Below are 15,065 nucleotides of genomic sequence, written 5' to 3'. Positions count from 1 at the left end.
TGTGACAAAATATAAGAAGACATTAATTAACTTGCAGAATGGACGTGTAAATGGCAAATTAATTTCAATATAGGTAAGTGTATGATAGGAGGAATAAGGAGGCCACATACTTCTTGGAAAATAAGAGTCTAAATGGAGTAGAGGCACAAAGGGATCGAGGGATACAGATTCACAAATAATTAAAAGTAGCAACGCAGGTTAACAAAGCCATAAAAGGAGCAAACAAAACACTGGGATTCATTTCTAAAGGAATAGAGTTCAAAAGCAGAGAAGTTATGTCAAACTTATATAGAATCTTGGTTAGATCTCACTTGGAGTACCGTGCACAGTTCTGGTTTCCATATTACAAAAATGACACTGGAGAAAGTGCAAAAAAGATTTACAAGGATGATACCAGAACTGAGGTACAACTATTGGGAAAGGTTAAATAGGCTGGGGCTCTTTTCTCCAGAAAGGAGAAGACTGAGGGGGTGACCTGATAGAGGTCCTTAAAATTAAGAAGGGGTTCAATAGGGTAGACATAGAGAAGATGTTCCTGCTTGTGGGGGTATCCAAAACTCGGAGCCATAAATAGAGGATAGTCACTAATAGATCCAGTAGGCAATTCAGGAGAAACTTCTTTACTCAGAAAGTGGTGAGAATGTGCAACTCGCTACCACAAGGAGTGATTGAGACGAATAGCAAAGATGCATTTAAGGGGAAGATAGATAAGTACATGAGGGAGAAAGGAATAGAAGGATATGTTGATAAGGTGAGATGAACTAAATAGAGTGGGAGGAGGCTCATGTGGAGCATTAACACCAGCTGAATGGCCTGTTACTGTGCTGTAAATTCTATGTAATTCTATGCCTGGGATGCTATCAGCAGGGAAGTGCATGTGCAAAGAATTAATGACGAGGTGGTACTCAAGTGGAAGTGGCAATAGAGGTAGGCATGCTATCAAGCCAGAAAGCACTGATTTTATTTTAAGGAAAAAAAATCGTGGACAAGCAGCACAGAGCAGGAGAATTAAGCTCCGTCTACACTCCAGTTATAGGCCTGTGTAGGTTGTGTGCTTGGCTAAAATAGAGGCAGCACAGATCGAGAAGACAGGATAGCCTGAAAAGACATCTTTCAGCCAAGAGAAAGACAAGGCAGCGGAGCCTCCCCACCATGACCACCAGATACTGAGACAAATTCCAGTGTCCCCCAAAACTGCTGTCATTGACTGGATTCATCCCCTTGGAAACAAAGGTAACATACGCACTCTCATGCAGCTCTCCCACTGAGCTAGTGGGTAAAGGCACTGCCGGGTGCTGCACTCAACAAGGTTCAATGCCTTATTTGCGCTGAGTTAGCTGATCTGAGTCAAGGCAGCAGTTTGGTTGCTGCAATTAAACTCAGTACTGCTGCACTTAAGGAGTCGGTGAGGAAAATAAATCAACCAGGTTCCCATTCCTTATTGCTATACAGTTAACACCTGCTGAAAAGTGCTTGTGTGTAGATGCCAGGTGAGAACAGGATTGGGCTCAGGTATGACATCCTCAACATTTGCATTGCCTGCAAACACTCACTGTCTGAGCTCACACACAAGGAATGGAAAAGGTCCTGGAAGGCCGTTGATGCTGGTGGAACCACACGCCAAATAGACTCAGCACATTAGGGAGAAAAATGGAAAAATTGTACGGGGAAAGCACAAGGTAGTGTTCTTGAAACAATTCTTTTGCACTCTGTTGGAGGGAATTAAAAACTCATACTTTTGGCGTGAGGTGGCTGACTTATAGTCCGAAACTAGTCTTAGGGCATGATTTTAGCCCAGAGCCGGGAAGGGAGTGGAAGGGTGGAATTGCTGATGGGAAACCTGGAAGTATGGGTTTCTCAGACATCTTTACAATTTTGACATAAGGGCGGCGCTTTGTTTGCCAGTTTCCCACCCGACAGGCCAGCCTGATTGATACTCTGGCCTTCAGTCAGACGGGAGAAGAGGAAGGAAGAGGACATGATCAGGTATGTGATAGATGGGGGGTGGGGGGGGGGTCAGGGGTCACCAGGGTGGGGGTGGGGTCAGTCATTGGGGGGCTGTTAGTCATTGTGGGGGGGGGGGGGTCAGTCATCGGTGGGAGTCGGGGTCAGAGATTGTAGGGAGGGGCTGTAAATCGCTGCGGGGGGTTCGGAGATTGTGGGGGGGGACCGAGGTCATAGCGGGGGGTCGCTGCAGGTAGGCTTGTTGGGTCTGGGGGAAGCAATCCTGCTCCTCCGGGCCCACAAGTTGTACCATAAGGGCACTTACTTGCAGTTTCGGGTCTTCTTGCCTCCTCTCACAGGCACAGGAATCCTGGCCCCCAGGGGTTAAAATCAAAAAAGCTTTGAAATGGAAGCCCGCAGCCTCCTTAAAAGCTTTTAATGTCCGTCCTGCCTCCTGAGAGTGGGTTGTTTGCCCGCCCCTCATCCCGCCCCCATGAAAACCAGAAATGGGCGGGTTGGAGGCGGGTTGGGGGCGGATTTTAGATTGTTACTGCCTCCCTGTCCCCAAGCCACATGTTTTTCCAGGCTAAAATCATGCCCTTAGACTTAAACAAATCCAATTACATAGATATGAGGGGCGAGCTGGCTAAGGTTGATTGGGAAATTAAATTAAAAGATATGCTGGTAGATAAGGTGTGGCAAACATTTAAAGAAATATTTCATAATGGAATGTATATTCGTTGAGAATTGAGAAATAAAAACTCCATGGGAAAAATGATCCACCAGTGGCTAACTAAAGAAGTTAAGGATAGTGTTAGATTAAAAGAAGAGGCCTATAATGTTGCGAAGAAGATTAGTAAGTCTGAGGATTGGGAGAGTTTTAGAAACCAGCAAAGAATGACCAAAAAAATTGATCGAGGGAGAAAATAGAATATGCAAGTAAACTGGCAAGAAATATGAAAACAGATTGTAAGACCTTCTACAAGCATGTAAAAAGGAAGAGATCATTGAAAGTAATCGTGGGTCCCTTAGAGGCTGAGACAGGAGCTATTTTAATGGGGAATAAGGAAATGGCAGAGACGTTAAGCCAATATTTTGTATCTGCCTTCACAGTACAAGACACAAAAAACATACTAGAAATAGTGGGGAACCAAGGGTCTGTCAATATTAGTACAGAAAAAGTACTGGAGAAATTAATAGGACTAAAAGCCAACAAATCCCCTGGACCTGATGGCCTACATCCTAGGGTTCTAAAAGAGGTGGCTACAGAGATAATGGATGCATTGGCTGTGGTTGGTTGTGATCTTCCAAAATTCCTTGGATTCTGGAATGGTCCAATGGATTGGAAGGTAGCAAATGTAACACTGCTATTCAAGAAAGGAGGGAGAGAGAAAGTAGGGAACTACAGGCCAGTTAGCCTGACATCAGTCATCGGGAAATGCTGGAATCCATTATTAAGGATGTGGTAACAGGGCACTTAGAATATCATAATATGATTAGGCAGAGTCAACATGGTTTTATGAAAAGGAAATCGTGTTTTACAAATCTATTGGAGTTTTTTAAGGATGCAACTAACAGGGTAGATAAAGGGGAACCAGTGGATGTAGTATATTTCGATTTTCAAAAGGTATTCGATAGGGTGCCACATGAAAGGTTGTTACACACAATAAGGGCTGATGTGATTGGGAGTAATATCAGCATGGATAGAGGAATGGTTAATGGACAGGAAACAGAGAGTAGGAATAAACGGGTTATTTTCAGGTGGGCAGGCTGTAACTAGTGGGGTACCGCAAGGATCAGTGCTTGGGCCTCAGCTATTTACAATCTATATTAATGACTTAGATGAAGGGACCACGTGTAATGTATCCAAGTTTGCTGACGATACAAAGTTAGGTGGGAAAGTAAGCTGCGAGTTTGACTCAAAGAGTCTGCAAAGGGATATAGACAGGTTATGTGAATAGGCAAGAAGGTGGCAGATGGAGTATAATGTGGAGAAATGTGAGGTTATGCACTTTGGTAGGAAGAATAGAAAAAACAGAATATTTTTTAAATGATGGGAAATTAATAAATGCTGGTGATCAGAGGGATTTGGGCGTCCTCGTACAAGAAACACAGAAAGTTAACATGCAGGTATAGGAAACAATAAGGAAGGCTGTATTGCAAGGGGATTGGAGTACAATAGTAAGGACGTCTTACTACAATTGTACAGGGCTTTGGTGAGACCACACCTGGAATATTGTGTACAGTTTTGGTCTTCTTATCTAGGAAGGATATACTTGCCTTAGAGGCGGTGCAATGAAGGTTCTCTAGATTGATTCCTGGGATGAGAGGGTTGTCCTTTGAGGAGAGATTGAGTAGAATGGGCCTGTACTCTCTGGAGTTTAGAAGAATGAGAGGTGATCTCATTGAAATGTATAAGATTCTGAGAGGGCTTGACAGGTTAGATGCTGAAAGGCTGTTGCTCCTGGCTGGCGCATAGACTCAGGATGAGGGGTTGGCCATTTAGGATTGAGATGTGGAGAAATTTCTTCACTCAGAGGGTTATGAATCTTTGGAATTCTCTACCCCAGAGGGCTGTGGATTCTGAGTCATTGAGTATATTCAAGGCTGAGATGGATAGATTTTTGGTCTCTCGGGGAATGAAGCGATATGGGGATCGGGTGAGAAAGTGGAGTAGAGGCTGAAGATCAGCCAAAATCTGATTGAATGGCAGAGCAGGCTCGAATGGCCGTATGGCCTACTGCTGCTCCTATTTCTTATACTCTTATGAGAATTTATTCAATGGGTTTAGAGTCAACAATTCAGCAGCGCTTGCTGTAATTTTTGGATTCATTCCAGCATGAATGTGGTTGTAAAAATAGATAATAAACAATAGCTATTTGTCAGTTAGTTAATTGACCACCTAGTTATACTCAAGAGTATAATCCCTCTAATTATTTCTGTCTCCTTGTCCTTAGATCTCCTTTGCTATGTATTATTCACCTGCCAAGAGGCTAGGCAAGGCGACCTGCCCTTCATTGGTTCCAATTCCTGCTTTTTAGTCAACCATTGATCAGATACCAATTACACTGTGGAAAAAGGGAAGAGAGAGGAAATCAACAATTGAGTCAGTCTAATTTGCTTTTACTTAGTTGCCAGGAGTTTGCTGAAGTGTGCCAGTGGTACAGGTCTGGGAGCGGGTCTGCTACCTGTAGTCTTGATGAGAGGAGTAATTTGAAAAAAGAAAGAACAACTTGCATTTATAAAGCACCTTTCATGACCCCAGAACATCCCAAAGCACTTTACAGCCAATGAAGTACTTTTGAAGTGTAATCACTGTTGTAATGTAGAAAACGCAGCAGCCAATTTGTGCACAGCAAAGGCCCACAAACAGCAACGTGATAATGATCAGCTAATCTGTTTTCGTGATGTTGGTTGAGGGATAAATATTGGCCAGAACACCAGGAGGAATTCCCCTGCTCTTCTTTGAAATGGTGCCATGGGATCTTTTATGTCCACCTCAGATGGAAAACAGAGCCTCAGTTTAAAGTCTCATCCAAAGGACAACACCTCCGACAGTGCAGCACTCCCACAGTACTACACTGGGCTGTCAGCCTAGATTTTATGCTCAAGTGTCTGGAGTAGCTCTTAAACCCACAACCATCTGACTCAGGCGAGAGTGCTACCGACTGAGCCACGGCTGACACAGCAGAAAGGAAATGAATAATGGATGTAAAGTGGGAGATGTTATGCACTATATTTGTAAAAAAAATGTTTGTGTTGAGGACTGCAGGCTGTTTTTGAAGTGCTAATGTTTCCCTTTTGCTGTTCTTTTCAGGGTAATCTGAGCTTCTCCTGTGTGGAATCTCATGCCATACCTGTGTTTTTCAATAGCAGTAGTTATTTGCAGCTACCTGGCCGCATGAACCAGGACTTGTTTTCAGTCAACTTTATGTTTCGGACTTGGAACCCCAACAGTTTGCTCTTGTTCAGCAAATTTGCCGCAGGCTATGGAATGGTGGAGGTTGACCTCAGTGATGGAAAAGTCAGCATTAACGTCAGCATCAACCGGACAAAGATGAACAGCATCGAGATCTCTGCAGGTATGTAATGAAAAAATAAAGAAAGCTGAAATCTTCAACTGAGCATTGGATAAAACTGCAATGATTGAAAAAGAAATGAAGTGTGAGACTCACCAATGTGACCTCTTTAAAAATCAAAGCATTCTCACTAATTTTAACATCCTGTTGTTTTTAGTTTCTGTTGATTATTTTTCAACATTTTACAAGTGAAAACATCAGGGAATTACTTTAGGGGAGTTACTAACCCTGACAGCATAAAGGAGCACAGTTATTGTACACGGTTGAAGTTACATGATTTCTGAAACTATCTGGATCAATGACTGTATCGACTGGCATTAATTCAACTTCTCCCACTTAGTTTCCTTATGCTCATGGTCATTAACCCCCTGCATTTAAAAATATTTTTTAAAAATTGATACAAAAAGAAAGGGATGTGAATATTAATAATAATTTTTTTTCTGAGGAGCCCTGATGATGAGATTCTCCTTTTAAATGGCTGCTGTTAAACTGAGTAGATTATGTCTCTCAGTAATAGTTTACCTGTGTGCCACAGTTTACTGTACACTTATCCTTTAGAACTGGCTGATCAACTGTGGAATTGCTTATGGGTCGTCTGAGGGCTGGTGCGCAGTTGTAATTTTTAATTGCTAACATGTAGCTGTGTTTAATTTGGTCTATTCCTTTAAGGCAACTGCTCAGGTACTGCCTATGGGTAGTAAGCTAAGTAGGTACACCCTGAGGTCAATTTGAGGCCAATTGTTGAGAGAGGTTTCTGTCGATTGGCAACTGCTTGTAAATTCCCTGATGCTTCACTTGGGGAGATTGATTCCTGAGATGGCAGAACTGAAGTATGAGGAGAAATTGGGTCGACTAGGCCTATATTCACTAGAGTTTAGAAGAATGAGAGGTGATCTCATCGAAACATATAAAATTCTAACAGGACTAGACAGACTAGATGTAGGGAGGATGCTCCCGATGGCTGGGGAGTCCAGAACCAGGGGTCACAGTCTCAGGATACGGGGTATGCCATTTAGAACCGAGATGAGGAGAAATTTCTTCACTCAGAGGGTGGTGAACCTGTGGAATTCTCTACCACAGAAGGCAGTGGAGGCCAAGTCATTAGATGTATTCAAGAAGGAGATAGATATATTTCTTAATGCTAAAGGGATCAAGGAATATGGGGGAAAAGCGGGAACAGGGTACTGAGTTAGACGATCAGCCATGATTATTTTGAATGGCGGAGCAGGCCCGAAGGGCCGCATAGCCTACTCTTGCTCCTATTTTCTATGTTTCTATGAAAGGCCAGATTATCTAGGAGGAGAAAACACAGCAAGAAATGATTAGCTTTCTTTTAATAAGTTTGACACATTGAAATGTGATGAATATGTGTGTATGTATGAATATAAATAATCTAACACATAAATCTATATGTTTTATATAAAATAGAATATTCGTAAGTACAAGAATGCTGGTAAAAATGGAATTGTCAAATGCAAAGTGGGACACCTGAGAGGAGAGGATAGTGAGTTTGTCGAGAATACTTAACAAGTACTTTGCTTCAATGTTTACAAAAGAGAAGGATATTCGGGAGGAAGTAAATCCTGATTTGGTTAAAAGCAAGGTGAAAATATTATAATAGATGAAAGTATTAGAAAAATACTTCCATTGAGAATTGATATGCACTGGAAAATTGAGAGTGGTCATTTTCAAAAAGGAAGACGGAGCTAACCCGACTAATCACAGGCCAGTTAATTTAACATCTGTGTTAGGGGAAATTCCAGAATTTTCAAAGATAAAATTACTAAATATCTAGATGAAGAGAAATTAATTAGAAGCAGCCAACAGTATTCAGAAAGGAAGATCCTGCTTGATAAACCTGATAGACTTCTTTGAGGAGGTGACACATGTGGATGGAGGACTGGAGTGGTTTTAGTGTACATGGACTTTCAGAATGCCTTCTGAAAGTACCACACAGAAATTATTAGAGAAGATTAAGGGGTATGGAATTAGAGGAAGAATAGCAAATTGGATTAAAAATAGTTCGAAGGGAGTAGGAGTTAAGAATAGTTTTTCAGAGTGGTTGGAAGTGGGTAGCGGTGTCCCACAGGGTTCTGTTATGGAATCACTTTTGTTCAATGATTTTGATATAGGGCTAGAAGGAATGCTGTCCAAATTTGGTGACAGTATTAAAATGGGAGTTGCTGTAAATAATTCTGAGGAACAAAAGAAGCTACAATGACAACAGCACTTGGACGAATAGACCTATCATCGGGGGTTGGGATTTTTACCACTCAGCTCCAGATAACCCTGTAAACTTATGCCCGAACTAGTTGGGTGATATTAGCTGCACAAGGGTAAGGAAGCTTATCAGCGCTTTCTGCAGCTTTAGATGGTTAAACACTAGCAGCACCCTTGTGCACAATTGGAATTCCTTAGCCTTGGCCAACCAGTGCTTAAGCGCTCTGGTCTTTAGAAAGTGGGAATTCTGTATGTAAGGATTTCTCAGTGGTTTGTTTTGGAGTCTCTTGAACTTGGTGATGAGTTTCTGTGCGTGCCTGATACCCATCTAATAGAGAAACCTCCTAAAAAAGCAAAATAAAAATAGGTTTGAAAAATAAAATCAAGAAAAGAGTAGCCCTTATTATCGGTATGCACTTTAAAAAAAAATCTGTTGTGAAAAATGTAACATCCTCCTGTGCTTTTTAAAAATTAAACAGTGAGTTGTGAATCTTCATTGGGGAGCAGATTGGGAAGAGTTACTGAACCAGAGGATGTGAGGAGCTAAATTAACATTGACAGAAATATAGTTATTAACCTAGGGAGCTTCAGTGATGAACTGAAGTATATTAATCCAGCTCCATTGCACTGTCAGCCTCAGTGACTCCTTGAAATTAGTTCCCAAATGATGTAATCAGCACTTCCTATTTAAATGTTAAAACCCTAGAAAGAAAGAAATGGAATAAATCTGAAGGATATTAGAGTCAATCAAAACTGTTTCCTAACTGTAATATCATTTTTAAATGGAGATAACATTTTGGCTCTGAATTTCCTCGGACTTTCTACTGTTGTGCCACCATAACTGTCGGAAGTGGGACAGAAACCCTATTTACACACATGCTCCCCTTCTCCTCTTCAAACAGGGCCTCCGTTTAATGTCTCATCCAAAGAAAATGGCACTTTCAACAGTACAGCTCTCCCTGAGTAGTGCACTGAACTGTCAGCCTAGATTATGTGCTCAATTGTCTGTAGTGGAGTTTGAGCCAAGTGGACAGAACAATAACAAATGAAATTTAATGTAGACAAGTGTAAAGTACTACACATAAGAAGAAAAAATATGACACTCATAGTCCATGAATGGTGTTGAAATACCTAAGAATGAAGACGTAGGAGTCTTAGTAGACTCAATGCTAAACATGTCCAACCAGTGTGAAGTAGCAATCAACAATGCCAATAGGATGTTGATCTACACAGCCAAAACAGTAGAATACAAGTCAGAGGAGGTAATGATTAGACTGTATAGTCCACCTTGAACATTGAGTCCAGTCCTGGTCACCCAAGAAACCAGAGAGACATTCAAACACTGGACACCATGAAAAGAAGAGTAACAAGGCTGATCCCCAGGGTCTGGGATATGAGGAAAGAATGGAGAAACTTGAGCTTTTCAGCCTGCAAAGGAGATATCTGAGAAGTGATCTTATAACACGATATGAGATTGTTAAGGTGTATAGAAAAAAATTAAACCAGAATATTGCACTTTAAATTAGATTGCAGGAATGGAACTAAGGGGCACAGGTTTAAGCTCGTACTGTAAAAGATCATTTTAACACTGATAAAGGAATTCTTTTTGGCATAAAGAGTGATAAATGTGTGCAATAAATTACCAGATATTGTAGTGGAGGTGCAAACCCTGGAATTATTTAAGAAACAATTGGATGCTACATTGGGAAGATGTTAAGATTTCTCTGGATAGATGAATTGACGAATGGCCTTATTCGTCTGTAATTATCGTGTGAAAGAATTTGCACTGATGCAGGAGTTGTCTACGATAACAACTAATGCAAGTAATTGGCGTTGAGTCAAGGGACATGTAACTCACACTTTACCTTTTAAGAGTTCTTCTGGATCGAGCTGTTTTTAATGCTGACATTAGATGCAAAAAGTATAGAAGTGTTTTTAAAAGGAAATAACACTATAAAACATGAATGAGAAAAGCCCATTCACCCCACAGTCAGAGGATTCTATTCTTCAATACTGACATCACTTACCTTCATGACCTCAGTAAGTTGGATTATTGATGAAACAACTGACTTTTCAGTCTCTTCACTGTCCTCAGTGATGTCAGAGTCCAACAAGTGAGTGCAAAGGGCAAGGCTGAATTGTTTGCCACCAACTTCAGCCAGAAGTGCTGAGTGGATGATCCATCTCGGCCTCCTCCTGATATCCCCACCATCACAGAAGCCAGTCTTCAGCCAATTTGATTCACTCCACGTGATAACAAGAAATGGCTGAGTGCACTGGATGCAGGAAAGGCTATGGGCCCCCACAACATCCCGGCTGTAGTGCTGAAGACTTATGCTCCAGAACTAGCCAATCCTCTCGCCAAGCTGTTCCAGTACAGCTACAACACTACCATCTACCCGACAATGTGGAAAATTGCTCAGGTATGTCCTGTCCACAAAAAGCAGGACAAATCCAATCCGGCCAATAACCGCCCCATCAGTCTCCAGACCTCATTACAGCTTTGGTCCAAACATGGACAAATGAGCTGAATTCCAGAGGTGAGGTGAGAGTGACTACCCTTGACATCAAGGCAGCATTTGACCGAGTGTGGCACCAAGGAGCCCTAGTAAAATTGAAGTCAATGGGAATCAGAGGGAAAACTCTCCAGTGGCTGGAGTCATACCTAGCACAAAGGAAGATGGTAGTGGTTGTTGGAGGCCAATCATCTCAGCCCCAGGACATTGCTGCAGGAGTTCCTCAGGGCAGTGCCCTAGGCCCAACCATCTTCAGCTGCTTCATCAATGACCTTCCCTCCATCATAAGGTCAGAAATGGGGATGCTCGCTGATGATTGCACAGTGTTCGGTTCCATTCACAACCCCTCAGATAATGAAGCAGTCCGAGCCCGCATGCAGCAAGACCTGGACAACATCCAGGCTTGGGCTCATAAGTGGCAAGTAACATTCGCGCCAGACAAGTGCCAGACAAAGATCATCTCCAACAAAAGAGAGTCCCCCTCCCCCGACATTCAACGGCATTACCATCGCCGAATCCCCCACCATCAACGTCCTGGGGGTCACCATTGACCAGAAACTTAACTGGACCAGCCACATAAATACTGTGGCTACAAGAGCAGGTCAGAGGCTGGGTATTCTGCAGCGAACGACTCACCTCCTGTCTCCCCAAAGTCCTTTCCACCATCTACAAGGCACAAGTCAGGAGTGTGATGGAATACTCTCCAGTTGCCTGGATGAGTGCAGCTCCAACAACACTCAAGAAGCTTGACACCATCCAGGACAAAGCAGCCCACTTGATTGGCACCCCATCCACCACATTAAACATTCACTCCCTTCACCACCGGCGCACTGTGGCTGCAGTGTGTACCATCTACAAGATGCACTGCGCAACCTGCCAAGGCTTCTTCAACAGCACCTCCCAAACCCGCAACCTCTACTACCACCTAGAAGGACAAGGGCAGCAGGCACATGGGAACAACACCACTTGCACGTTCCCCTCCAAGTCACACACCATCCCAACTTGGAAATATATCGCCGTTCCTTCATCGTCACTGGATCAAAATCCTGGAACTCCCTTCATAACAGCACTGTGGGAGAACCTTCACCACACGGACTGCAGCGGTTCAAGAAGGCGGCTCACCACCACCTTCTCAAGGGCAATTAGGGATGGGCAATAAATGCTGGCCTTGCCAGCGACGCCCACATCCCATGAAGGAATAAAAAAAAAATTAGTATTAACTGCATTTCTTTTATTAATTCAGTATTTTTTAAAGTAAGGTACAGCTAGTTGTAGAACTTGCCAGCCACCAGAACAAGAGAACAAGAGGCAACATGTTTTGTAAAGGCTGAAACTGATGTTATTCCTACCATTTTTGGGAGCTGTTAGCCTAACATAAATGTTTCATGAAAGAAAGCTAGATGAAGTGAGCACAAAATTGCACAAAAGTCCAAAAGTGCCACCTCAAGCGTGTGACTAAAGATCAGCTTCTCCCCAGAGACTAAGTCAGGCGGAACTCAGCAAACTTATCCAATTACTTTCCAACAGAGGCCGAGAGGAATCATACAGGTTTTGTGGAACAAATTCTACCGGATTACACAAGATGAATTGTAAACCACACGAGACATTTTTTCAATGCATTAGCAGTTCCTAATTTAAGAATTCCAATTTATCTGGAGATCCTATGGAGAAATAGGTCATTGCCTGATCTGAGCATCTCCGCTGTCCACAGGAAGAAAGCCACTCTCATCCCTAAGATCTGTGTGGCAGTGTGATTCCCTAGAGAGAGTAACAGTCTTTTTCCCTTTCTAGTTACATGGAATCATGGAATAATTATCTGATATCCCATTTATAGTAACAAAGAGGAACTGTATCAACACATGATTCATCTCCTGTTTGCTAGAATAAATATTACAATAAAGAGTTAAATTGTTTAAAACGTTGCTCACTGAGGAAGAAAATGTTGACTGTGCTTTTTGTAAACTGTTAACTATAATGACTGTGAAAACAAAACCTGTGGCAGCAATCACATCACCAGCCATGTTCCCAAGGGTTTGTACCGATCATTCACTGAAGTTAGAGTGGACGATGGGGAGAATCCCCATTGAAATTTCAGGCACTTATCTTCCTCATGGTAACCTAAAAGATTACCTCAGTTACCTAGAAAAGAGTAACTCTCTCCACAAAGCAATATGGAACTGAATATCTCTTAACTATTAGCAAGTTAACAAAAGCAAATGTTAACTGATTTACTAATAGATCAAGGACACTGGATTAAAAAAAAGCTTCAGGCTCTTCTCGGGAAATTATGCATAAATGAGGCTTTGGAAAAATACTGGCTTTTCAAACTGTTGAGATAGAGCCTTAACTGATCAAGTACGTAACACTATACAATTGAAAATGTAATCTGGAGGATGTCTTCGGATTTGCTTGACTAATTTTGCTAAGTATAAGGTCTCCATTCTTAAAAAGGTTTGTATATTGCTGGTTCATTTGCTGCAAACTACATTTACATCACTGAGCTTTTAAATTGCTGCCTTATTTGGCAATGTCAAAAAGGATACTGTCCATTTCGTGTAGATGTGACTCTCCCGTTGGGTGGGGAATATGGCTTAGGAATGCAAGACTAAGAGGTAAGAGCTGCCCCAATGGCTTAGCAACTTGACCCACTGAGTAGCTGAGGCATCCAGATCAGGAAGATCCCAGGTTTGATCTCTAGTCTGTGCTGAATTAGCTGAACGTAGCCAGGGTGGCAGGAGAGATGGGACAACTAATCTTCAGGCCCTTGGGTTGGAAAGCGAAAAGTGGTCAGGGATTTGCTCCTGATCACTATCCAATGACCCCACCGGAAGAGTGAGTGTGTGTGTATACATACATATTGGGCGAAGACGGGATTGTGTTCAGTTTTAATACCCCTCAAATAACCTGCTAATACTCACCGTCAAGGCTCACAAGTTAATAAAGGTATCTTAGACGAAGTACCAGAAAGTGCCGATTGCCTGTGAAACTACCCAGTAAGGAATCTGTGCCTTGAAAAGAGGAGGGAAAATTTGTGGGGAAGAGGAGAAAAAAAAGAGCAACAGATGAATGCTGTCGATGGCTAATCAGATTATTATAGAGCCGTAAGCAATGATCAGGATTGAGCTGCTGAAAGGCAGATCAACAACAAAAACTTGCATTTATATAGTGCCTTTAACGTAGTAAAACATCCAAGACACTTCACAGGAGCAATTATCAAACAAAATTTGACACTGAGCCACATAAGGAGATATTAGAACAGATGACTTGGTCAAAGAGGTAGGTTTTAAGAAGCGTCCTAAAGGAGGAGAGAGAGGTAGAGAGACAGAAAGGTTTAGGGAGGGAATTCTAGAGCTTAGGGCCTAGGCAGCTGAAGTCATGGCCGCCAATGGTGTTATGATTGAAAATCGGGGATGCACAAGAGGCAAGAAATGGAGGAGCGTAGAGATCTCGGAGGGTTGTAGGGCTGTAGAGATTGAGGAGAGATAATGCACCACGGACTCAATCACAACGAATGTCATTCATGATTTTGGTTAGGGCCATTTTGATGATGATTTTGAAATCTGATTGGAGTGATTCAAATGGAGTTGCAGAAGAGATGGGTACGGATCTGGGTGGTGACAACACATTCAAGATCTTTGGAGGGCAAAAGGAGCTTGAAAATGTTTAAAGGGACAGAGGGGTTGATGGTGGATTATTTGAGGAGAGGGGTGATGGCAGTTTTGAAAGGGAAGGGAACAATGTCTATGGGAAGGGAACTATTTACAATGTCAGTTAGCATATAGGCCAGAAAGGGATGTGGAGTGGTCAGCGAATTAGTGGGAATGTGGTTCAAGACCAGGAAGTAGATCTCATGGGTGAGATGACATCTGAGAGAACATGGGGAAGATGGGCGATAAACTAGAAAGAAAGAGAGGGATCCAGGGTTGGAGTTTGGCTTGGTGGTGAAGAGGTAGGTGGGGAAACAGCAGGAGAAGGTGAATAGATGGTCTCGATCTCGTTGACAAATCCAAGGACTCCTCAAACTTGTTAGAGGTGAGAGTGGAGGGAAGGGAGAGGTTTTTAAGTTGGCTGTTGGTGGTGGAGGATAAAAGAATAAAAGAGGTTATTTCTGCTCTCTAGAATGATCCTAGAGTGTGGACGCTTTTGGCAGAGGAGAGTGAGGACCTATAGAACTTGAAGTGGTCCAGCTAAATGTGGCAAAGGATGGCTCAGCCAGTGCCAGATATGCACAAGATGAGGAAGGGGCCATAGCTGAGAATTACTGGGTTGGGAAACAGTGAATGTTTTGCTGTGGACAAGAGAATCA

The 15,065-nt window shown here is 42.5% G+C and overlaps 1 protein-coding gene across 2 annotated transcripts in view; it reads left to right on the top strand.

Moving 5' to 3' along the window:
• Positions 1-15,065, top strand: part of cntnap2a (contactin associated protein 2a) — a 1,620,024-nt gene that overhangs the window by 699,794 nt on the left and 905,165 nt on the right. For both annotated transcript variants that reach the window (XM_068005678.1, XM_068005683.1), the window contains exon 8: positions 5,762-6,026. In XM_068005678.1, the coding sequence (XP_067861779.1) occupies positions 5,762-6,026 (265 nt within the window). The remainder of the gene's footprint in view (positions 1-5,761; positions 6,027-15,065) is intronic.

The sequence above is a fragment of the Heptranchias perlo genome, chromosome 2, assembly GCF_035084215.1.
Source record: "Heptranchias perlo isolate sHepPer1 chromosome 2, sHepPer1.hap1, whole genome shotgun sequence".
NCBI lineage: Eukaryota > Metazoa > Chordata > Chondrichthyes > Hexanchiformes > Hexanchidae > Heptranchias > Heptranchias perlo.
The sequence above is the reverse complement of the archived record's forward strand: the minus strand, read 5'-3'. Positions and strand labels throughout refer to the sequence as shown.